The sequence below is a fragment of the Aulonocara stuartgranti genome (assembly GCF_965226115.1).
Source record: "Aulonocara stuartgranti genome assembly, chromosome: 15".
NCBI lineage: Eukaryota > Metazoa > Chordata > Actinopteri > Cichliformes > Cichlidae > Aulonocara > Aulonocara stuartgranti.
In genome coordinates this window covers 35,203,900-35,229,046 of record NC_138951.1, presented here as the reverse complement: position 1 = coordinate 35,229,046, position 25,147 = coordinate 35,203,900, and the positions used below count along the sequence as shown (strand labels likewise).

Below are 25,147 nucleotides of genomic sequence, written 5' to 3'. Positions count from 1 at the left end.
TTAAACCAATCTGCTTTTATTTTGAAAAAGCCAACAGGATGTTGTGTCGCGCAACCATTCCGACTTGACAGTGAGTGGTGGTGTTTCTGCGGGTGCTGGACGTGGAGGATAGCAGCCAGATAGAAATAAAGGTGGGTTTTCTTTCTTTATTAATTTTGGAGTTAATGGAGATAAAATCGTACGTTAAATTTAGCGCATTTAGTGTCTCAGCTGCAGTTTATTTTAATCATCCAGCAGCATATTTCAGATGACAGAAGCCTTGACGTGAGATGCCTGCCTTAACAGCTGTTTCCATTGTGAAAACCATAAACCGGCTTCAGAATAACCCGTAAAAACAGGCTGATTGTTGTTATCTGTGTGGATGGATGAGGGCTGCTGCTGCTGCTGCTGTCCTGGATCTCTGGCTTGACTCACGGCCTGTCCTGCAGGAAAAGGCGTTTCACACTGTCCGATGGGTTAAATGAAGAAAACAGGTTTGAATGGATCTGAGGCAGGATCAGTGGAATACATTACAAACACACGTAGAGCACACTGCACGAGAGTAAACATATGAAACATGTGGGGGGGTTTAAACCTTTTTTTAATAGGTTACACATTTAATAGGTTAATATTCAAATAAGCATCATGACATAACTAAAGGTCGGCACAGAGAATCATTCAACAATCCGAATACCAGGATTACAGGAGTATTTAATCCGTGAAACGCGGCAGCCATATGGAGGACTGTTGTGTTCCAATGCTGAGGTAAAACACTGAGTCAGATCTCTGGGAGTAAGTACTGAATGATATGTTCATTCATTCACAAGAAAAAAAACAGACTAAATCATAAATATCGTTTTTATATATTTTAATTATGTGCAGCTAATGAAGGATATGGATGAAAGCACATATGAAACACATATGAAAAATGCATAGAGTTTCATCTGGTTTAGCTGCTGTTTCAAATCTTATACAGGAGCCTACTGAAAACTGTGCAGTGCAGTTGCATTGTGTCAGCCTATCAGCCTGCATTTTGGCTTTTAAGCTTAATCAATAAGTATAATACAATAAGACCGCAAGCATGTTCTTAGGCTTTTTTTAAAGAGTCTCAAAGTGAGCTCACAGCCTGCAGACCACATCTGAATGTCCTCGCTGACGGTAAACTTACTGGCTGAAGGCAGAAGTGACGCATCTGCTGCTTCACATGGCAAAACACACACTAATGTTGCCTGGGAGAGATGCCACTGATATGCAGGGTGGATGCCTTTTTTATTACATTTCAGTCAGTTTGTCAGCAGTAGTCTGAGATGTGCCTGTCTGAACACATGTGCAGAAAAACAGACTTAAAGATTGGATTTCTTGAGCTAATCTGTGATTATGATGCTTTAAACTATGATTATAGATGCTTTTGAACATTACACACACCCACATAAACACAATGTCTGAGAACAAAAGCTCTACATAAGCAGAGTACAGCTCAGCAGATTTAGGGGGGCGAGACTGTTTTAATGACTGTAACAAGCTCTCAAAGATGTATCCAAATACAGCATCTTTCAGCATGAAGTGGGAAGAAGCATTTTCAATCAACATTATAAATTAAGCAATGCACTTGTGTACAAACACACATGACTACTTTTTAATGTCCCGGATTCACCTGCAGACTCTAGCCTCAAAGAGCATCTCTCACATCCTGGCTGCTCTCATTGCTGCTTTCTGTTTTCTGTGCACGGGGGGTTGGGGTGGGGTGGAGAATGAAGTGATGATATTTTTAGCTTCCCCTCCTCTCATCTGCATCTCCACGCTTCCTAGAGAAAGGAGGCACGTGATTGGAGGAAAAAGGGGGGAGAAATGCTGTCTCAGGAAAACTAGGAGAGCCACAGCAGCAGAGTAACGCCACTGCTGTCCAGTTTCAGTAGGTTGTTAGTTATTGTTTCACACGTAAGGCTGGTTAGTAGCTGTAAATGTTGCATCACATTGGTTTTAGTAAACATCAGTGTTTCTAGGCTGAGAAACACTGACAAGACACTTGATTTTTCTTTAACTTCCACTGCATCAAAAGCACCGCACAGAAAGACGGCGGTGCAGGAGGAAAGATGCAGACAGCAGCGTTTTGCTAAAGAGGTCAGAGGTGAAAAGGCTGCTGACTTCACTTTTAAATGGTGATCATCCAGCCAGATCACGCAGATTTGAGTTAAACAAGCCTCTTGGCCAGTGTGAACCGAGTCAGTGAAAGAAAAGAGTTCTGCTGCAGCATCCACACACCCATCGCACTGCATTCAGTCTAGTGCTGGATAAACACTGGAGCCATTTAATGCTTCTGCTCCTAGTTGTGAGTCTGGGGTGAAGATTATGGGTAAAAGTAGTAATGCTACATTAAAACAAGATCTTCTTTTATCAGTCAGTTTATAGATTTGACTTGATTTGACTATTGGGTCTATACGGAGTTGATTATGTGACTGTTTGTTGGATTCACAGCAATGTGTCCGTTTATAAATGCGTCATGCATTGTAATCTGAAAAGTAAGTAATGGAGAAATGTAGCTAAGTCATTAAGTGCAGCACTTGAGTAAATGTAATTCATTATTTTCCATCACTGTCTGTTTGTTCTAATAAAGGAAGGAAGGAAGGAGTTGCATTAGCTTGCCGTATTGCAGATATGGGGATCTCACCACTTTCATCAGGTTAAAGAGGAAGGTGGCATTGACCCCTCGATTAAGAAGTATTGATGGTGCCTTTTCAGGGTAATGTACTAGGACAAGAAGGAGAAGGATGCTGCAAGGTGGGGACTGCAGAGCAGGAGAGCAGATAAGAGTTTGATTTGAAGATTTGTTAAACATCGTCCCCACTATTGAAGTACCAGTCCAAACACAAAATGATCCAAATAACTGATTTATGAAGGAAAGCACCGTGAACCCTTAAACGAGACAATATTTTTACCCACCTGAGAAAATGTCCTCAATGAAAAAAGGTCAAAACCTTTAGCTTCATGGAGAAGTGACACGTATCCACTTCCTCGTCCTCATCTGCACAGCAGACGGAGATTGGAAAAACTCCAACAAAAACTGACATTTATGCTTCTGCCAAAGCCACAAATCAGAAACTGAATGGCATCCTTACAAGAACAATCACTCTGTGACACTCACAAAAATGTTCTAAACAAATGCAGCTTGATTCAGTTTGATGGAACAGAAATAAAACAAAGCAGGCGGCTATCAGTCAGAGCAGTGACACGTGGCTTCTTCATTGAGCGCTTGACAACCTTTGAAAAATGGAAGCCGTTTTTATAACAGATAGAACCTGTCCTGGTACAGGGACCTGCAGGGAGGACGACTTTTTTATTCTGTAAAAATCACAGACGCTCTAAGTTTCTGATTTAGTTATTTGTAATAAAATCGACTGGGGATGTTAGGTTCACATAACCGTCCTCTGATGTTGTTAAGAGATGTGAAAAACCTCTGAGTGAGTCATCTCAGTAACCATCTTAAAGCAAGAATGTGTTTAGGTGATCTGGGATCAGCTGTGGATTAGCTGTCCGTCTGCACTAAGCCAGCCAATCCTGATTAGATGAACCTGACTGGCTGGCTGCAGGAGCACTTAGCTCCTGCAGGGACATCAATCTCCTTTAGGTGGCAGGTTTAGAGGGGGAGCTCAGTGATGTCATTGTCCAGCAGTGAAACCTATAACTCTTAGTCCTGATTGGATTAGTGTGGGAAAAAAATGGAAAAGACTTTGCCTGTGGCGTTAAGGTGTAACTATTGACAAAGTGCTATTGAGCAAAACAGAAAGACTCAGAAAACCAAGCTTCCCAGAGCTGTGACTTATAAAGATAGCTTATCCTCTTCCTTTATATCACAGTTTTCTTAGTGACTCATCCTGATCTTACATGTATATATATATACAAACAGAGACTTGAGCAGCCAATCTAATATTAAAACCAGAAGTCGCTGCGATAACAGATTTGGTTATTATTAGCCATCTCTGCCTGATAAAGCGTGCTTCCCTTCCTCCATCTTCCCTGCACTCTCCGCGATGGAAGGAGTTATCTTTGAACTCTGAAATCTTTTTTTCCTCCTGGCGTTTAGTCTCATCTCCTTTTTATTCGAGACCGAATGCCATTGCTACTTTTCGGATTGTGAGGGAAGATTTGGAAATTTCAGAGCCACTTTGATGGGACCCTAAATGTGCAAATGTACTGACCGTGTGGATCGGCATGCTATTGTAGTTTTCCATCAAAAACACACTGTGTGAAGCCTTGACTTAGACTCAGATATTATTATATCCTACTTGATGCCATTTAGCTTCAAATTTCTGTTGATAATTATATATATGTCTATATTATTTAACAGATGATGCAGATGATGACTGTCATGTTAGACTGGATTGATCCCTGTGGGGAAATAGGGATGTGAGTCAGCATAATCAGCAGCTCAAAGAACATGCTCAAAAATTCAATATGAAATATTATTATACCAGGAAAAAAAAGGAAAGGGAACAGGAAGAGGGAAGGGATGCATGCGCTTAACAGATGTTGTCACCATCTTTCATCTCAATAACCTACATAAAGGTCAAAGTGAAGTTTGATTATTATTTATAGCTTTGTTTTTTTTAATCAAAAGTGGCAGAAAAAAAGTTCCCGGTTCTCCAGCGTCTCCTATTTCTTTTAGTTTTCAGGCTGTTGCTGGATTGTTGGTCAAGACATGGATGACACTCTGGGCTGTAGAAGATATTGATTTCCTAAACAGGCGCAACAGATAATTGATGGTTCAGTATTAGGAGAAACTACAGCTGCAATAACAACAGGGGTCCTGGCATGGGGTTGTGAACCTTCAAGGGTTGAAATCCAAATATCCAGGCAGCTCTTACAGTGCACATACACCTGACTTGCTTGGAAGTTTGCTAGCAAAGCCAAAAGAAAGCAGCGGCATTCTGGAAGCTGAAAGGAATTTGCATAATGAGAATTTGTTAATTACTTTGAGATTAAACACAAAGGCCTCTCTCTATAAGCTTCTGTATCGAATTAGTGAAGGTTAAACCAACTCTCTTCTCTGCAGCTAATCTCAGAGACGCAGAGGAAAAGCAGCAGAAAAGAAGCAAAAAGCCTGCAGTAGTGTTTGGCAAGACCTACACTTCCAGCATTGGTTGGTCATTTTTAAACTCCTGGAATCCTTGCTGTGAATACTGGAAACAACAACACCGCAAAAGAATCAATAAGAATTTAGGAGCCCAGATTTTATGAAAAGGTTCTAAAACAGGTTGCGAATCACAGCACTAGGATAAATGCAGCAAATGTTCCAGAGGGGGTTAAAAGAAATATGAGCCAATGTGGGTTTTCACAGTACAGAAAGTGGAAGGAGATATAGTAATGCATCTAAACTGACTCCAAGACCTGGATTCGAATGTTTTTAAGAGCAAAACTTTGTGTAATTGCCTGACGTGCTGTCACTGTAACACTGCTGACTCGGCTCGGAGAAGCTCATCGATAACGAACACGTGGGCAGAAATATCTGCAGAGCTGAGCAGACCCTGTCGTGCAGCGGTAACAAGAGCAGATACATTTTTAATAAGGCTCGCCAAAGAGGAAATCAAACACCAAACCCTGACTGTGATCAAGTGCCATCTCACCTCCGGCTGGTTCACCGGAGCTTAGCCTAAAGATAACTGTTAAGTTATAGGTGTCAAATCTTAGACTCTTCCAACCTGACGCTGATATCATACAGCTCTGATCGGATGTGTCGGTAAGCATGCTAGTAGCCAGCTTTTCTTTTTTTTGAGATAAAAAAATATATATACATGTAAAATGTAATGTTTTAAACCAGGAAGTCAATCAGTTTAGTCGGGGATGGTTAGTGTCAGTGCCAAATCATAATAAATACCATCTACTGTACCATAGTAAGAGTAAGATGAAATATATGCTGGATTGTAAAGACAAAAACTACCAAAAAAAGTCCACTTGTTGTCTCCGGGGAGTAAAAACTCAGGAATCAGGAAGAAAACCTCACACAGGTCCAGGATGGGGTCTTAATGCAAACTAGGCCACATAACAAAAAAGATCAAAGTAGTGACATATGGGCCAATCCTGAGGCGGAGCTTTGACTTAAGCCTGCAAATAATACCCAGTTTCCTCAAGAGCTAAGCAGAATTGCGTGCATAGCAAACAATATGAGCATGCAATTGTATGACAGATAAATAAATTAGATTTTTGGGGCTTTTGTCGCTCAGAGAAATTCACCGACACCACTCCGTAGAATGAAGTGCTGTTAGTTGTAGGTGTGTCTTCATTTAAATACTTTTGCAAGGAATTCTGAGATGGAAGCGTCTCCTGTTGTTTAGGTTGGACCTCCGTTTGTCAGGAAGGGACAGGAAAAGCAACACTAAACCAAACTGATTGCAGATCAGTTAATCCAACACGCTGTTCATCCTCTTCAGCTGCACGTTTACTTTTTATTTTCTAATGTTTGTGTAGATTATGCTCATCACACTCAGTGAGTCACACTGCAGTGCCTTTGCTGTGACTGAAACTCCAACTATTGACCGTCAGCTGAGTGGGGTAGAGTTGAGCGGTATATGGTACAACCTGAAGTCAGTTGATCCCAGATTGAGTGAACAGGGTTGATTAAGCTGTAATAGTGATGATATCAGTGAACCCTAAACTACTTATTAGCTGTGAGCTTTTACAGAATAGAGTCCAAATGAAGAAATAGCTCTGAGTTCAATGTGCTTATGTGTCTATTTCAGTTTGAAAACAAACCTTTTTACGCAATTTTAAGGGGCAAAAATCAGTTTGACAAGTGAACTGAAGTGTTTACCTCTTTTGCTCCATATTCTTTGCAGTTTGTTTATTCAGTTAAATTGTCACCTTGTCTTTCCTGACTGCTATCTTTGTGTTTGTTTGTTTGGTGGCTTTTTGCCTTTTGTCTGATGTTCAGTAAGTGGGACTTTCATCGGATGATGGGCTTGTCAGTTGTTTGGAAAAGAAAAATATTCACTTTATTATGTTTTTGTGACTGTTTCTGGATATAGTCAGTCTGGATAAGATTTCTGGAGAAGTCTGACCATTTTGGCATTTTTTAAAGTTGTCTTGAGCTACAGGGCTTCAGGCTTTCTGAAGGTCTGTCTTTGGACACTGGCTGCTTTTTCACAGATTTTCAGTCCAGTCCTTGTACCTGACCAATTTCCAGTGAGTGTCTGGATCCTGGACTCATGCATATTAATATAAATACAAGCAAATGAAAACAATTGCATGCAGAGGTAAATAAAAAGAATGTAGAACTGATAAATATTGCACATTAAAAACACAGTCTATATGTTAGAGTTTTTTGAGTTCATTGTTCAGTATGGTTATGGTTGTAGGGTAAAAACATGGAGAAGGATCAGGAGAAAGGTAAAACACGGTGGAGGTTCTGTTATGGTTTGGGGCTGTTTCAGCCAGTACTGATTTTTCACTATGATAGTCAACCTAGAAATGCAGTAAAAGCAAACATGAATAGAGAAAACACACACAATGGAACCGCGTCAGTCATGGATTGGCCTTCCCAGAGCCCAGATCTCAACATTTTGTTGAGGCCAAAATCCAAAGTAGAGCTTTGAATGTCTTCAAAAAGCCCGGAGAACTATTACTGAAGACTATTTAAGGAAATTAAAAGAAAGCTGACTAAGTTTGTGAAAATGTACAAAATCTTTTTTGCCATATGTTCTATATTTTCATGTGTTTCAATAAATCTCTGCACCCATTTCCTGTATCCCCAGCAAAATAGAAAGAAATGGTTGGCTGCTTCATGGTTTTGCACAATACTGTATGTTTTTAAAAGAAACCTTTAATATCTAAAGTAGTATTTTCAAAATATATACTGTAAGGTAAAAGTTTAGATTTCTTTACTTGTTACTCAGTAAGTCTAAGTTAATCCTGCACATCCATAATTCTTATTGATTAGGTTCGGCTCTTTTGAAGAGTATGCATGTCTTATTTTTGCACACTCTTGAAGTATTCACAGATCCTCCGAGCTGTGAGGAACTGTTGACGTCACAGGCAGAACAGAAGCCATCAACTAAAAAGATACTGGCAGCCAGGTGGCTGCTGCATTTTCCGATGCTCTCAATTTAGCAACCTGACTAAATCCTATTTACATGAAACAGCTTTATGAATGTTTATGAATGTTTTCTGTGATCCTCTGTGCAGCGTTCTCACAGTAGGTTTATCACATCTCGACCCACCTGCTTAGCCCTCGTTTGCATAACAGAATGTGCTGAGGAAGGGTCGGGGCTTCTCCATTATTTAACAAGCATCTCTGTGTTCCTGCGTGTAAGCCGATAGGCCCGAGCTGTGAGGACTGAGCACTTATTTTCTTTGTTCTTTATTCTGTCTGAGTTCTAGTGTTCCGCTGCAGCCGAGTCGAGATAACAGTCTAAATATAGAGGCGGGTGAAGGGACTGAGTCCTGTGGGCTACAGTCATCGTGCTCTGAAGAGTCACTCACTCTGTTTTCTAAATCCTTTTAGGTCTCGTAGGTTTGAATCTTTGTAGTCCTGGACAGCGAATGCAGTAACGTAACGGCAGTGTAAGTTTCAGTGAAGCTGCTGTTGTTCTTTGGCTGACTGTTAGAGCAGATCTGCAGCCCAATTTAAAACACAGCAGTAGTTTGACCTTGCTGAATAAATATGTAGAACTAGCTAATGCAGTGCATAAGATTCATAAAAAGGTTCAATGTATAATAAGGAACTTTGAGGAAATTTTGGATTTTAAAGTAAGTGCTAGTCTTATATTTTTATGAGATTGTGTTCCTCAAAAGAAATATGGTCTCATTAATAACTGCCAGAGGTGTGGACTCGAGTCACATGACTTGGACTCGAGTCAGACTCGAGTCATTAATTTTATGACTTTAGACTTGACTTGAAAAAATGTTCTAAGACTTGTGACTTGACTTGGACTTTTACACCAATGACCTGGGACTTGAATTGGACTTGAACCGGTTTACTTGAAAAGACTTGATATTTTACCCCAAATATAAAATTTAACATGCATATTATATAGAGATTGAAAATGTGACGTCATTCACGGGTAGAACCGCAAAGGATTCTGGGAACTCGTGGCAAGAGGTACTAGCGCACGCAGGCTTTCAATTAAAATCAGTTATACAGCGATAAAAAGAAACACAAAAATGTCAAGAAGCTGCTGTATTATTAACTGCAATAGCCGGTCGCATGACAGCCACAGGAAGCCGACGGGTAAAGAGATCGGTTGTTATCGGATTACGTCGTTGGAGAAATTGTTCGAGCCATGTTTCCGAAGTAACAAAGACGCGACGGATGGTCTGGATTGCAGCCATTCAAAGATCAAATATAACGTCCCAGAACACTCCAGCTCACAGGTTAGTCTGCTCCAAGCATTTACACGAAGGTCAGTGTTTTTTAGTAGTTAATACGTCATTTTTCTTAACATAATTGGTGATATAGGTTACAAGTAAGTCTGGCGCTGAACAGAAATTGTCGCGCTATGCTCCTTTATTTATTGTGCATAAATAGTGAATTGTCCTGACACAATATTGCGTTTCGCTTCTGTTATTATGGTACATTGACAAAAACATATACTTTTATTCACAGGATAAAACAGGTTTTTTGTATCACTAATTGCCCAGTACGATTACAGCATACAATATTATTGTCACTGCTACATTTCTGTGATGGGTACCATAAATTATTTCCACTACTAATTAATTACCATTGAGCTCAAAGGTCCTATTAATAAACGGTTAAGGAATGTGTATTTATGAAGACGATTTGTGAGACTGGTAAACTTATGATACGTACGATGGTCTTTCGTTCTACACGGTGCATTTCAAGGTCCTGTACCCATCCGTCAGTAAACTGTACCTGGGCTTGTTGCAGTGACCTGAAGTTACTAAACTTCATGAGTGTATGCACTCACTCCAAGAAGCGTATAATTATAAATATGCATATAAATATGCTAAGATGAGATAGTTGACTTCATCTAACTAGCAAATGTTGTCCAGGCTACGTTGGTGATGCAGTTTTTTTTAATGTGTATGATATTTTTGTCATGCGATTTTAAAGCTGGTCCTACAAGCGCATCCAAGAATAACATGCAGCTTATCTCAGAACTGTCGGTGAAAATTATTCCAGGAGCTAAGTTTAATTGAGCTGCATTTTAAAGAGGTGCAATTTCACAATTTGTGTATATTTTCTAAGTTCACTATTTTGTCATGTGTTGAGAAAAACACAGATTTTAAAATTACATGGTCTAATATTTACATTTAGCATATAACTGCAACATTATTTTTTCGTTTTTTTTTTTTTAAAGACTCGAAAGGACTTGAAATTCAAAGTTTCAGACTTGTGACTTGACTCGGACTTTTACACCAGTGACTTGAGACTCGACTCTGACTTGCCTGACATTACTTGAGACTTGACTTGAGACTTGAGGATAAAGACTTGAGACTTACTTGAGACTTGCAAAACAATGACTTGGTCCCACCTCTGATAACTGCATGTTACACCTTTAGATGGGTTTGAACCTAACACCTTATACTGGAAACCAAGAGAGTGGAGGTGTCTACAGTTCCTTAGGTTAGGCGCTAACTTAAACTGTGAGCTAACTATGATAGTAACCAGAATCATAGTTAGACCCCAATCTAAGGACTAGAGTAGGTTATTTTCTTAATTAGGAATATCTGTGTCTAAACCCAACTAAACTTTGAGTGAAAAAGGAGGCAAACAGTGAATCAAAGTCTAAAAGTTGTCAGACACATCTGTCCCTGCATCCTTCGCCTGTCTGCATCCTAATGTGGACTTTTTTTTAATGCCTCTGTTAGTCATTTAAAAGAAGCTCGCACGGGCTCTTTCAGACAAAAGGAACAAAGGACCATTATGACTACATTTTTTTCATCCATCGTTTAAAGTAAAACACGGTATTTCAGTATTAGCAAATGCACCATACCAGATCCTATATTGGCTTTACAATGAAGTCAGGATGCTGAACAAGACTCGTTACAAGTGAGCTCGGTGCTCACTCGAGCTCACACCCTGCTACAGCTTTCCAAGAAATTAATTAAATCTGAAGTTTATCCCTTTGAACGTAAAGGTTTCATGCTGTACATAGTTCATGGTTAACATAGACGTAGAGTCCCCCAGAAATCTGTTTGAGGAAAATGGCTAACCATTCAATTCAATTCAATTCAATTTTATTTATATAGCGCCAAATCACAACAAAAGTCGCCTCAAGGCGCTTCATAGATACAGAGAAAACCCAACAATCATATGACCCCCTATGAGCAAGCACTTTGGCGACAGTGGGAAGGAAAAACTCCCTTTTAACAGGAAGAAACCTCCGGCAGAACCATGCTCAGGGAGGGGCGGGGCCATCTGCTGCGACCGGTTGGGGTGAGAGAAGGAAGACAGGATAAAAGACATGCTGTGGAAGAGAGACAGAGGTTAATAACAGATATGATTCAATGCAGAGAGGTCTATTAATGCATAGTGAGTGAGAAAGGTGACTGGAAAGGAAAAACTCAATGCATCATGGGAATCCCCCGGCAGCCTACGTCTAATGCAGCATAACTAAGGGAGGATTCAGGGTCACCTGGTCCAGCCCTAACTATATGCTTTAGCAAAAAGTTTTAAGCCTAACCTTAAAAGTAGAGATATTGTCTGTCTCCCGAATCCAAACTGGAAGCTGGTTCCACAGAAGAGGGCCTGAAAACTGAAGGCTCTGCCTCCCATTCTACTTTTAAATACTCTAGGAACAACAAGTAGGCCTGCAGAGCGAGAGCGAAGTGCTCTAACAGGGTGATATGGTACTACAAGGTCATTAAGATAAGATGGGGCCTGATTATTTAAGACCTTGTATGTGAGGAGCAGGATTTTGAATTCAATTCTGGATTTAACAGGAAGCCAATGAACAGAAGCCAAAACAGGAGAAATATGCTCTCTCTTTCTAGTCCCTGTCAGGACTCTTGCTGCAGCATTTTGGATTAGCTGAAGGCTTTTCAGTGAGTTTTTTGGACATCCTGATAATAATGAATTACAGTCGTCCAGCCTGGAAGTAATAAATGCATGAACTAGTTTTTCAGCGTCACTCTGAGACAGGATATTTCTAATTTTAGAGATGTTGCGCAAATGGAAGAACGCAGTCTTACATATTTGTTTAATATGTGCGTTGAAGGACATGTCCTGGTCAAAAATGACTCCAAGGTTCCTCAGCGTTACTGGAGGCCAAGGTAATGCCATCCAGAGTAAGAATCTGGTTAGATACCATATTTATAAGCTTTTCAGGGCCGAGTACAATAACCTCAGTTTTATCTGAATTAAGAAGCAGAAAGTTAGCGGCCATCCAGGTCTTTATGTCTTTAAGACAATCCTGCAGTTTAACTAATTAGTGTGTGTTATCTGGCTTCATGGACAGATAGAGCTGGGTGTCATCTGCATAGCAGTGAAAATGTATTCTATGTCTTCTAATGATGCTGCCTAAGGGAAGCATGTATAATGTAAACAGAATTGGTCCTAGCACTGAACCCTGTGGAACTCCATAATTAACCTCAGTGTGTGAAGAAGACTCTCCATTTACATGTACAAATTGGAGTCTATTAGATAGATATGATACAAACCACTGCAGTGCAGTACCTGTAATACCTACAGCATGTTCTAATCGCTCTAATAGGATATTATGGACAACAGTATTGAACGCTGCACTAAGGTCTAGCAGGACAAGCACAGAGATGAGTACACTGTCAGAGGATATAAGAAGATCATTTCATTCTTGTGCAGTGTGCTGTCATATGCTTACTCCTTAATGGTGTTGCTGTTGGTGTAAATGTTAGGCTGGATTTTTAATAGAGTGTAACTTTGATCAAACATGTTTTACATAAATAATTAAAATAGAAAATTGTGGACGGGACTGGCTTTAAACTACATGGCTAGCTAGTGGGTACAAAACTCTATGCTAGCATGAAGTTCATCCTCATATACCTCCATCCACTGATGAGAATATTGCAATATGTGGTTGTGATTAATGCCCATGAAGCAAATGTGCATTGTGTAAAGCATACCAGTTAATCACTATCCTCTGTTATGCTGAGTCTAACAGATGCTGACAACGTCGTTTGTCTTAACATGCATTAAACGTACGACCTCTTCTGTGTTAAACAGCTCCTCTGCTGTTGTTTCAGCAGCCTCTTCTGTGTGTGTTTAATGAAATCGATGCTCATTAATTTAGCGTAATGTCCTGGCTGACAGTAGAAGCTGCTAATGCGTCTTAATGAATGCCTGCATTTTTATTTACTAGTCTGTGTATCTTTCGGACCCAGAATGTAGCATTTAGAGCCTTCGCTAATTGGCAGTGCCCATCCTTGTTCTTATTGTCACTGTGGTTCTTTGCACTTTGTACTGTGCAGATGGATGCCCCACAGTTTGGGGGTCCATCTGCCATCACCAAGAAGGATGGCCACCCCGTTCCACATCTTACATGCAACTATTTTTAACGTGTCATATATGGTTTTCTTATTAAAATGCTGGTAAAGGGAGAAATTCAAACTGGGGCTTTTGAGGTTTTGCCAGCAGCCCATTATCCTTTGGAAATAATAACTCTTTGGCATTTTTGCTTGAAACATTATTAAAGTCATTAAAGCTGATTAATTCCTTGTTAATTACCTAATCTCTGCATTTTCCTACTTCAAAGACGATACGCATTGTTTTCCCTAAAGCTTTATCAGATCTTCTACGCTGGTTTTCTAGTAACCCCAAGAAAATCTTATATTGGGTATTATCCTGACTGCTGATATCCATCTTCTATTTTCATATCTACACCTACTTCATATCAATTTGTGCTCTTTCTTGTTCTGTTGCTCATGATTTGTGCACCATATCTGAACAGTGTGAATCTCTCTTACTCAGAAAGCTCAGTTTGTCACTCTACAGAGTATTTTAGAAATGGAAGAAACAGAAAAATGTCATTTCTATTTCAGAGAACATTTACTGTGATCTTACAGTGAGGCCACTGCAGGAGTTTGGTTAAAGACTTTCTCTGTTGTCTTTGTCCACAGATGGCTTCAGCAACAGCAACCTACGGGCAGAAGGAGTCCTCTGACCAAAACTTTGATTATATGTTCAAGATCCTCATCATCGGCAACAGCAGCGTTGGAAAAACCTCCTTCTTGTTCCGCTACGCCGACGACTCCTTCACGCCGGCCTTTGTCAGCACAGTTGGCATCGACTTTAAGGTGAAGACTATCTACAGGAATGACAAGAGGATTAAATTACAGATCTGGGTAAGATGACAAGAAAAGAAAAAAAGTGCTATGAACCAAAAAGTATACCTACTTTGCTTACTAGTATCTGGTTAGTTTATATTATACTGGTTGACAGGTGTAAAGAAAAAACTGAGGTTCACACATACACACTTATGAGGGAAAACAAGACAACAGACACAGGGAGACAATATATATGCACCCAGATAACATGGGGAGACGTAAGTGATGAGACCCCAGCTAAAGCCAGGAGGAAGTTAAACCTAACATAAGACACAGTGAGCAACTTCTGTCAAAATAAAACAGGAAGTAACTAAACATGGAATCGTTAGCAGAGAGGAATTTTCACTTCATTTTAATTCAAACAGTCACAAACAGTCACCTCGAGGCCCTTTATATTGTAAGGTAAAGAAAGTACAATGATACACAGAAAGTCCCAACAATCAGATGTTCGCTTAACAGCAAGCGCTTGGCGACAGTGGGAAGGAAAAACTCCCTTTTAGCAGGAAGAAATCTCCTATAGGACAAGGCTCATGGAGGAGCAGCCATCATGGGGATGAAGCCATAGAGAAGGCTAGATTAACGGAACTCAGAACATAAACAGTACTAAATACTGACAGAAGCCAGATAACAAAGGTAACAAGAACTAAAGACTATATCAAGTTTTTTTAAAGATATAAAATATCTCTAAAAACAAACAAGGATTCAGAGCCCAGACACACCAAAGCCCAGGATGATGACAGATAATTTCTTTTACGTTGTTTTCAAAGTCTGCCCATAATTAGTACGACTATATGAATTTTTGAAAGTCAATGCATCTGGTTTGCTTTTGGTATTTGGTATATTTGGTGGTGTTGATTTGATCACTTCCTTGAGTTATTTCAAACTAGGACACACAGATGCTGTCCAATGAGAGGTTAACTTAGCAACACCAAGGAAATGCACCTGAAGTGTGTGTGTTTGTGGTGAGGAATGAGCTAATGCAAGAAGCACTGCACTTCATCACACGTTTCACACACATTTGTTGGTCAAAGCATTTATGCTTCCTTTTCTCCGCTTAGCTTTTCTGCACAGCAAATGCCCAGATGGGCTTACAGACAAGCATGAAATGTTTCCTCTGCACTGACATGTGAAATACATAAACAGGGTGTGTGGATGTGAGAAATAAAGCTGGGTTTCAGTTCCTTGTAAGTCTTTTTTTTCTCCATTCTCCAACTATTTTTGAAAGCAAGTGCAATGCCACAAATACCTTCCAGGAAGGATCGTCCTGCACGCACACACTTTTCAGACCATTTCGCCCCTGTCTATGACGTCAGGATTTTAACCTTGCCTTTAAAAATATTGTCATTGTCAGATTAAGGAATGTAGATATTCATGTTTTCCAATGGATTCTCATAATTGAGCAAATAAAAATAAAAAACAGGAGTTGTAAGACCCTGCCCCGTGGTGCTGTTTTATTATGCAAAGTCAGATTCCAGTGAACACACAGATTTGCACACACCGGTGCCTTCGCTGCAGCCTGCACGTGCAGATGAACACCAACAGAGCAGAATACATTAGACGGTTACGGTGACACGTCCCCGGGAGCAAACAATAAGGTGTTTCCTCAGATGTGCGTTTGCTTCTACGGGCGCGAGGGTTAAAGACAGCTGAAGCTCTAAACTGCTCTAAACTCTTTGGTTTGAGCTGCAGGAAACTGGTGTTTAGGTGCCATGCTGTAGACAATTACATCATTTCCACCTTCACACCAAAGTTCTGCAGCAACCAGAGCTGTGATGGTGAGCAGAGCATTGAATTTGTGTGGCTGTGCACACGTGGATCTGTTTTGTGTGTAAGGCTGCCTCTGTTGTCAGCCTTTCCCAGGTCTTGCCTCTGGTAAGAAAGATACAATCGGCCAATCGGAGAAGAATAAACCTAAGACTGGGTGATGCTCTCCCCTCCCCCATTACTACACATCTCAGAAGATGCCCCCCTCCCTTTCGTTTCTGTCTCACGCACACAGACACACACACACGCACACACACTTCCTCCCCCACTGCTCAGCTAGCAGAGTAAAAATGAAAATGTTGGCATGAGCGCACAGTGCGTATATTTGTGCCACAGTGTGCAGTTATTCCAGTGTATGTTGATTTGTGCAGACCCGTGACATATACTTAGATGTCATACATGTTGTTTAAATGGCCACGTTTGAGAACGCGTCACGTTGCAGATAAAACTGAAGGCCTGAGAGGCCGTGTGGAGCTGCTTTCACAGCGCTCATGACAGCTGCAGTCCAAAGTAAAGACTTCTGGTTAAACGCGACCAATCAAAAAATAAAATAAAATAGAGCTTCAGAATTACCAGATTTATAAAGGTAGACAGATAGGATGAACTATGATGACACTAATATAATCTGTTAGCTGACATCCAGTAAGACAGACATATACACACCGGCCAGTGCTCAGACCCTCCTTTGTTGGAGCTCCTCCATTAGATGTCTCTAGGCTCACACACACAAGGGGAAAACAGCAGAGATGATAATGTTGCAGCTAGTAACAAAATATTATCCGTTCTCTTCTCCATTAAAATGCTATAGGCTACATTATCTCTTGCCAGTTGGAAAGATTATCATTTTATATTCCGTGGTAAGCCCTTAACTCTAAATTTGATGCTTAGCTCAAATATGAATAGTCCAGTGTTCATTATATAACACCACTCAGTGCTACCTACACTGACATTTTAGGTATAGAGCTGATGCACTTATCCAGAACAACTTGCAGCACACACTTAGTGGGTGAGCAAAAATAGGGTGCAAGCTGCAGTTGCAGAACATTATACAGTAACCATCAGTTTGGAAAGCATAGATCAAAGCGACAGCTCTCTGAAAATGCAATTTTCTAGTGACCCGAGTGTGATAATGTATGACTGAGTGAATAGATATATTCATGTCACGCACACACACACATGTACTCATCAGTTTTTTGTGCACATGATGCTTTTTTTGTGTGTATTTATCTGGTTATCAGGACTTTTATTAAAAATGTGTTCTTGAAATTGAATTTTTCAACAGATTATTGAAAGGTAGGCATTTAGTTTATAGGAGCGTGTGTGATAAAATGTACCTATAGCAGTAATGATTTAGCTAAAAGTACGAGTTCTTTTGACACAATTTCAGCTTTTTCCATAGCTGATTGTTGAGATTATCTTTGTCTTTCCTTCAAGTAAACCCTTAAAATGACTTAATAAGGATTATAAGGGTTTACTTAAAAGATTAATTCACTTTTTTCTTTCACTCTCTAATTAAATCTTAGCTGAGAAGTCTGACACTACTATCATATCTTTAGCTGAAGCTTCAGGTAGCAGCTGGTTAGCTTAGCATAGTGAGAAAAAACAGATGAAAACAGCTAGCTCTGCTCTGTTTGAAGGTAACTGTTGCAGGTTTGACAGCTCTTTTTGGATTGGCTGAGGCTCAGGAAGAAAGGTTGGTGGTTTGAGCCCTGTCATCTCCAGTCAGCATGCCAAATGTCCTTTGGCCAAATGTCCAAACTCCACTCTTCGATGCATCCATCAGAGTATGATTGTGTGTTAATGTTAGAAAGAAAACACTTAAATTGGAAAAAGCTCACCTGTTAGCATGATTTAAGTTATTCTATCTACAAACCCCCTCAACTTATAAAACCTTTGAGATATGATTTATATCTGTGCTAAGTTATCAGCTACAGCTAGCAAACGTAACATAGGTAACACATGTACCTGAATATCAGTACTAACTAACAGACAGGTGTAAGGACTCAAAGCAGACTCTACAGGCTGTTCAACAAACAGCTCATGTTTAATAGTGTAAGAAACAACAATTCAAGATAGAATAGAAAAAAATCCAAATTTGTCAAATACATAGGGAGGAACAACAGGAAGATAAACAGTCATCACAACAAAGACAAGCTGAAGCCATTAAATACACAGGTGGAATAATCAGAGACAAAGGAAGTACAACTAAATACAAGGAAGAAAAGACAAACCAAAACAGGAAGTAACATAAGAACCACTTAGAAACTTCACAGGAGGCAGGAAAACCAAAGTCTAAGAAATTTACGTATGTGACAATACAGCGTTAACTATAGCTACAAAGAAAACTGGATCTGAAAACTAAAAGAGATTGTAGGCAAAGCTAACAATACAATCATAAAGAAACCAAATATATACTTTGTTAAATAGAACACAAAACCCAAAGAACACTGTAAATATGAGAAATCAATAAGTAAGTACAAAAACTCAGGGTCCATGACACTGTGCCACATGTTATTTGTCAGATAATTAAAAATGTCCATAAGGAACAATACTGCAAACACAGTTTGGTCATTTTTACTGGGAGTGGCGCCTGGCAGATAGTGACCAGCTACAGCCTGCAGTGACAGCCCGAAATTTAAGCCTTAGGTTGAACTTCTGGTTGAGCCATAAAAAATGTGCCCATAGTACAACTGTTACCCAGAGAGAAACTACCCATAAAGGCCAAAGCTGACAGGGGGAAAGAAAAACTCCTATTTAGCAGGAAGAAATCTCCTGTAGAACCAGACTCATGGTCAATAGGCCAAATATGTCTTCATTTAAGTGTGTAATGGTTAAGCTCACAGAGGGAACTTTTAATTTTTGGGTTGAGTCAGTGTTTAGTTAGTGAAGTTGTAACCTGACCAAATACAGCATTTGTCTGGCTAATAACCCTTCACCATAACCCAACAGGCAAGAGAGAGGCATTGGTCACCTTAACTGACTCTTGGCAAGAAACTAAATAAGCACATTTCCCAAAATGCCATATGTGTGCTTGCAGAAGAAAAAACCCCCACACACATCTCTGATTGTGTGCACTGGCTGTATGACTATCCAAATGGTTTTGAATGCCAGTGTCAAACAAAGAGTTCATCCTGTGAAGTGTAAACCAGCATGAGACTTTTTTTTAATCTCTGCACCGACAGCTGAGGGATGCTGTTGGAACAGAAGCCGCTCAGCTTACAAGGTGAGGCAGGGTGTTGGCTAGCTGTAACACTGTGCTTTAATTCCCTGAGCAATAATCAGGGTAATGCTTGTATTACCTGCAAAAGTGACTGATTACATTAAATTAAACCTTTAAAACACAGTTATGTACTTGCCCGATGTGTCAAAGCTGTAAGTAAAGATAGGTTTTCTAATACTTTCTGCTCTGAATCGTCAGCACCTTTCCAACAGCAGTGAGGGCTGTAGATAAACTCCCCAATTACACCAACACACACGGAGCTGCTGTTTGCTTTTTCTACTGCTTTTTCTACTTCTACTCACAGTGCTGTGGGAGCACACTGTGACATTAAAACACACACCTGAGCGATACACTGTGTCACATTGTCAGCAGGATTCTGGCACTGCTTATTCAGCAATATAGATGATGTAATTGTATTGCATGTTATCAGCTTTTCATTACCTGATTTAAACTGCTGTGTGAAGTATGAGGAAATATAATTCACATTTCTGCTCCTGGGTAACCAAATTGTTTCTTTAATTCTTCTTTTTTCAGCTGCCACAGTGGATCCTCTGTCTCCATTGTACCCTATCTATCGTACCCTGCCATCTTCTTCAGTCACACCAACCTTCTGCATGTCCTCCTTTATTACATCCCTAAATTTCCTCTGTAGCGTTCCTCTTTTTTCTCCTGTCTAGCAGCTCCGTCTTTAACACCGATTGCCCAATATGTCCACTATCTGTCCTCTCCACATGTCTAAAACCAATCTTAATCTCCAGACTCTCTTTGTTTGAGCCACTCTGCAGTAACATGATAAAAACAATCACTGTAATTAAATTGCTCTTTTCTTTCCTCAGGACACGGCTGGCCAGGAACGTTACCGCACCATTACCACAGCTTACTACCGAGGAGCCATGGGCTTCATTCTCATGTATGACATTACCAATGAGGATTCCTTCAACGCTGTCCAGGACTGGTATGTCATTGGCTGGGGTAGTGCTGATGATAAGGGGGACTACAACATATAAGCAAGTAGGATAAACACCACTAAAAAAATTATTATTTGGATGCTGTATCCTGTGTAAAACAGTGCTGTTATGTTCTTTTTAAGTTTCTGTTTGGTGCTTTTTAGGCACCAAAAATCACCCTCTATCGCTGTTTTTCTGGTGAGACAAAGAGTTGTGCGGATGATGAATGAAACTGCATCTAGAGATTTAGTATCTCTCTAGAAATAGATGCAGGGATACAGGGGGATAGAAGAACAGAGCCACTGATCCGGTTCAGGTTTCTGTCTATTTTAATAGACCACAGTATGAGCTTTCTGTCTCTGCAGAGTAATGAGATGCGATCGTGATATCTTTTCCTTTTTGTTGTGCTATATAACCTGACCAGCACATCACAGAGGACCATTCCATTTATTTTCCACCTACTCGGTCATACCTTGTTGTTGATATTGCCTGTGTTTATGGGCAATTCAGTCTTTAAGTTTCAGTACGGACTTACAGTAAAATCAAATAAATCACACTGATCCTTTGATTTTTATTGTGTGCGTGCACAATTTGAGAGTTTTTAGATTCAGATTCATTTTTTTACCTCTTCAATCAGTGCGATCCTGAATTTTGGGGGGAAAAAACCCTTTAATGTTGCATTCAGACTTCCCAGCCTTTGACTTTCCTCTCTGACCCCGCCCTCAGGTCGACTCAGATTAAGACGTACTCATGGGACAATGCCCAGGTGCTGCTGGTAGGAAACAAGTGTGACATGGAGGATGAGCGAGTGGTGAACTCAGAGAGAGGTCGTCAGCTGTCCGAACACCTCGGTGAGTTCATGCTGAACACACACACGCACAAAATTCAACCTTGCGAGTTTACAAGATATGTAACTTTTTATATTCAAATGGCTCTTTTGCAGACTAATAGTGCTTGTGATGTTTTAGGAACATGAGTGGAGTCTTCTCTGAGGCTGGTACCGCCTGATAAGCCAGGAAGGAGTTTGCAGTTTGCACTTTATCTGCCCCTTTGGGTTCAAACCTATCGGCCAGCTGTTGCTTTTCTGTGCAGAGTTTGCATGTTACTCCCTGTTCCCGTGTTGGTTTTCTCTGGCTGTTCTGGCTTCCTCCCGCAGTCCAAAGGCAAATACGCTAGGTCAAATTGTTGTAAAAGGTTATCTGTCTCTGTGTGTTAACTTTGTGAGTCACTGGAATGATCTGCAACCGCACCACCAAATGTAATCTGCCCGGCAGATAGCAAGGTGTATCCCTTCTTGACTGACAGACCGAACACAGCTCGGCGACCTCTCTCATGCTCTGTTTCTCCTCCAGGTTTCGAGTTCTTCGAGGCCAGTGCCAAGGACAACATCAATGTGAAGCAGACCTTTGAGCGCCTGGTCGACATCATCTGTGAAAAGATGTCTGAGAGTCTGGACGCCGGCGATCCCGCTGTCACAGGGGCCAAACAGGGGCCCCAGCTGACAGAGCAGCCCGCTCCTCCTCACCAGGACTGTGCATGTTAAAGCTGACTCCTTTCCAAAACCCTTTTCCACTGTCTTTCTCCTTGTCCTCCTTTCAGCTGGACCTCAGGTCCTTGGGTCTGTACTTCATCACCCGTTTCACTCCTTTTCCTGCTCGTCTCTGTAGGAAGATTGGCTAAAGGTCACAAGAATCAAGCTGAAAAGTGTCTGAAAAGTGTCTGAATTGGTGTTTTTACTGTGGTTGCTCCTGGTTTCTCTGCACAAATGAGCTAAAAGGTCATTCAAAAAGTGCAGGTGCTGGTATGATGCCAAAGCACCTTAAATCAAGCTGCAGTTTCAGACTCTTTGCAGCCTGGTTCTTGAAGCTTTTCAACCCGTCGTATGTTGTTTCCCTGATCCTCGGTGTGGTTTTACAAGAAGGATTTGACGGCGTAACGTACACCCTCAGAGTGCCATTAAAATCCTTCCCATGTTTACAGTTCTTTGTTTCATGTCAGTTGAATATCTTGGAAAAGATGCCAGCCTTGGATTTGGTGACCAAGAGGGCCACACTGCTCAGTTCGGTAGGAGTGGTGATCCAGCTGAGATCTGCTCGGTATCAATGTAATGCATTTCATATATGTCATTAAATGTCTCTTTTGTTGTCTCACCAAGTTTCAGAACAGATAGCAAGCGTTCTGTCTTTCCGTTGTTCATCTGACTATTTCGCCTTTTTTCATTTTTTACATTTCTTTTTGTACTTTGGCGCCCCCCTTTTTTTTCCCCTACAGCAAAACACTTAGGGGGGTGAGAGGGATGCGAACAAATTATAACTAAGTGAAAAAATAGCAAAAAATGAAGAGACACATTTTATTTAATTATATTTATTTCAAATGTACATATAAATGTTGTGCAATATATATATCTATATACATAACATCTACAGGTATGCATTTCTGGATAGGTATAAAGACGGTACGAAGCTCTGTGAGGACAGTATCTGGTATAAAAGGCCTGTTTGTTTGGAGGTTGTGTCGAAGCGTGTCTCCTGCGAGCCGCTGAATTTCACTCTTGTTTATGTCTCGTGCTACTTTCAGAAATAATGCACCATCATAAATCGAAACTTTCTGCTAAATTACTAACAAGTCTAAATCCGTCTGGTGTGGTTTTCACTGCTGTGACACGTAGCATCGTTGCGTAAGTTCTATTTTAGAGGAAGGAGATGCATTTCTTTTTCAGAATAGTCTTAAAGCCATTTAGGTTCTCAGTGTTTGTATAATAGAAAAGGTTTTAATGTGTCTTTGTCTTTGTCACTGGAAGATAAAGGGAAAAATAGGAGGCTGTCTAAAAAGCATCTTTGTGCAGCACAGTTGAAAGTATTTTCCATCAGGTGGAAAAAATTCTGCAGATACCTTTTTTTGTAAAATACTGAAGTTGAGGTCATGTAACAGCTAAAACCTTCAGACTTCAGGCTTTCATCTCTTTGATTGCTGTCCTCAAATATAAAGACATTGAAACATTTCATCAATCTTTGAAGGACAAGAGCGATGTTACTTCTTTGATATTCCAGGGTATTTTGCTTTCTGTTGGTAGCTTGCCTGCAGGCAGTGAAAGAAACATCAGGATAGATTAGGATGATTCCCAAAACGGCCAGATTGGAGTTTGTTGTGGTTACTTGGCAGATCTACTGATCTTTGACCTCTAGGTGAGTACAGTATGCTGGCTTGCTTTCAAAATCATTCAACAACTACAGTCCTGAGCTTCTGTCTTGCTGGTTGAGACTTACAGAGAGTAGAGATCATGCTGACACATGGTACAGCACCGTAGCGAGATTCAAGACAGGAAAAACATGTATGGCAACATGTGTGGGGTGTAATCCGTATATATGTGTTTGATTGCATTATTCTGAAAGAGAACTCGTTTCTTTTCTGGACGGAGACAGCGTATCAAATAACATGTTGACTCCTCGTGTTTATCTGCTTAATAAAAAAACACTACGCGATTAATACCACTAACACCTCAGTATTACGGATAAATGTGGGCTCTTGTGTGGGCGTCGGTTTATTTGTGTGTTTGCGTTTGATCTCAGTCTTCAGGTAAATTATGGACCGCACTGTTTAAATACGAAGCAAGCGTAAAGCAGCTGAAGGCTCGAGCCAATGCAGGAGTTAAATATTCAGTACTGGGAAAGTATTTGCACTTTGGTTTTATTACAGTTTTAACGGTTAAAACTGGCTTACTGGGTATTCCTTCTTTATACTTCACCAAAGATTGCTTAAGAAGCAGCTCGCTGTTTTTGCTGTGGGGTGCCAGGTCGAGGAGTGTAACCAATTTTAAACGTTTAAACAAGTAATAAAACAAGTTCCTCACAGGGAAATATTGTGAGTCCTGTTCATATCAAAAGGATTTCATATCAAAAGGATTTCATATCAGCGTTAACCCATATTGATGAATGGGATGACATCTATGGACTGAAAGGGCAAAGCGCTACTGGATGAAAATCAGTAATGAATGACTTTGTAAAGCTCGTGTCTCATGTTTGGCAGGAACTTCAATACTATAAAAAACTGAGTCTCCATTCAGAGTGGTGTTATTAGAACAGGAAGTGATTTGGCCAGTAAATATGACTATGAACTGCGGAGATGATTTTGATCCTGCATACATTTTACTTCTTACTGGTTGTGACTGTTTCCTTTCTGGTAAAATCCAAAACTTTGAACTGTTCTCCTTTCTAATATGTCTTCCTCTCCATATAAACCCTGTCTGTAAATACTCTACCTTTGAGTCATATGTGTGGATTGTGTTGTATTGACTCAGGCTTGCATTGAAAAAAAGAAGAAGAAAAAAAAGACCTGAAATCCCCCAAAGAGCCATGTTGTACTGTACCCTGCATTCATTTCTAGGCCTGCTTGTGAATGAATGTGTCACTCAGCTACGAAGCAATACACACTACAGTATGTACACAAAAACAAACGCCATCCAGCTTGGTAGAGGTTGCCGACTGTAGAGCTTCTACTAGCACGCAGAAATAACATGTGACTTGATTTGGTCTTGTATCACTGCCTCTTCAGTTCCCTCTCAGCCATTTAAAGTGAGAGAATATGCTGTGGATGTTTTTATCTGTACTTTGTGGTAAAACAATAATTAAAAAAAAGTTGCTAACATTCAGTTTACTGTAGTTTTTGAAGTGTTTCTGCCCTCAGTGAATGCTTTTACCTGGCGCTTCTTCAACATCCAGTGAGGTTTTTACTCTGAACCTAAGATTCAGATTAGTTTAAAATAATAACATATGACAGACGCTTGAGTCACCAGGATTTAGCATGAAATTGTCATTTTGGTGGCAAATATCTGGCTGCTAGTAGCTTCAACATCCTCAGGATGTCACTCTTTCACTTTTCATTTTTGAAAGAAATTTGAAGAAAATCTCAGAAACTAGTCAGTGTCCGTCAAAGACCCAGAGACAGAGAGAAGGGCATTTAAATTTTAAACAACTCACCTGCC

At 40.3% G+C, this 25,147-nt stretch overlaps 1 protein-coding gene across 2 annotated transcripts; it reads left to right on the top strand.

Moving 5' to 3' along the window:
- Positions 1-30: 30 nt before the first annotated feature.
- On the top strand, positions 31-24,810 carry rab3ab (RAB3A, member RAS oncogene family, b). 2 transcript variants are annotated; one of them, XM_082506397.1, is made up of 5 exons: positions 31-131; positions 14,029-14,253; positions 20,056-20,174; positions 20,893-21,017; positions 21,519-24,810. In XM_082506397.1, exons 2-5 carry the CDS (start codon positions 14,029-14,031, stop codon positions 21,707-21,709), a joined length of 660 nt encoding a protein of 219 aa, XP_082362523.1. In that variant the 5' UTR covers positions 31-131; the 3' UTR covers positions 21,710-24,810. The 2 variants fall into 2 exon arrangements, with proteins under 2 accessions (XP_082362523.1, XP_082362522.1); XM_082506396.1 differs by lacking the exon at positions 31-131 and adding an exon at positions 8,788-9,342.
- Positions 24,811-25,147: the final 337 nt, after the last annotated feature.

Excerpts from the sequence above, each read along its gene's own strand:
- rab3ab (XM_082506396.1), top strand. The coding sequence starts at position 9,133 with ATGTCAAGAAGCTGCTGTATTATTAACTGCAATAGCCGGTCGCATGAC. Across the intron at positions 14,254-20,055 it reads GGATTAAATTACAGATCTGG|GACACGGCTGGCCAGGAACG; the intron begins GTAAGATGACAA and ends TTCTTTCCTCAG. Across the intron at positions 20,175-20,892 it reads TTCAACGCTGTCCAGGACTG|GTCGACTCAGATTAAGACGT; the intron begins GTATGTCATTGG and ends CCCCGCCCTCAG.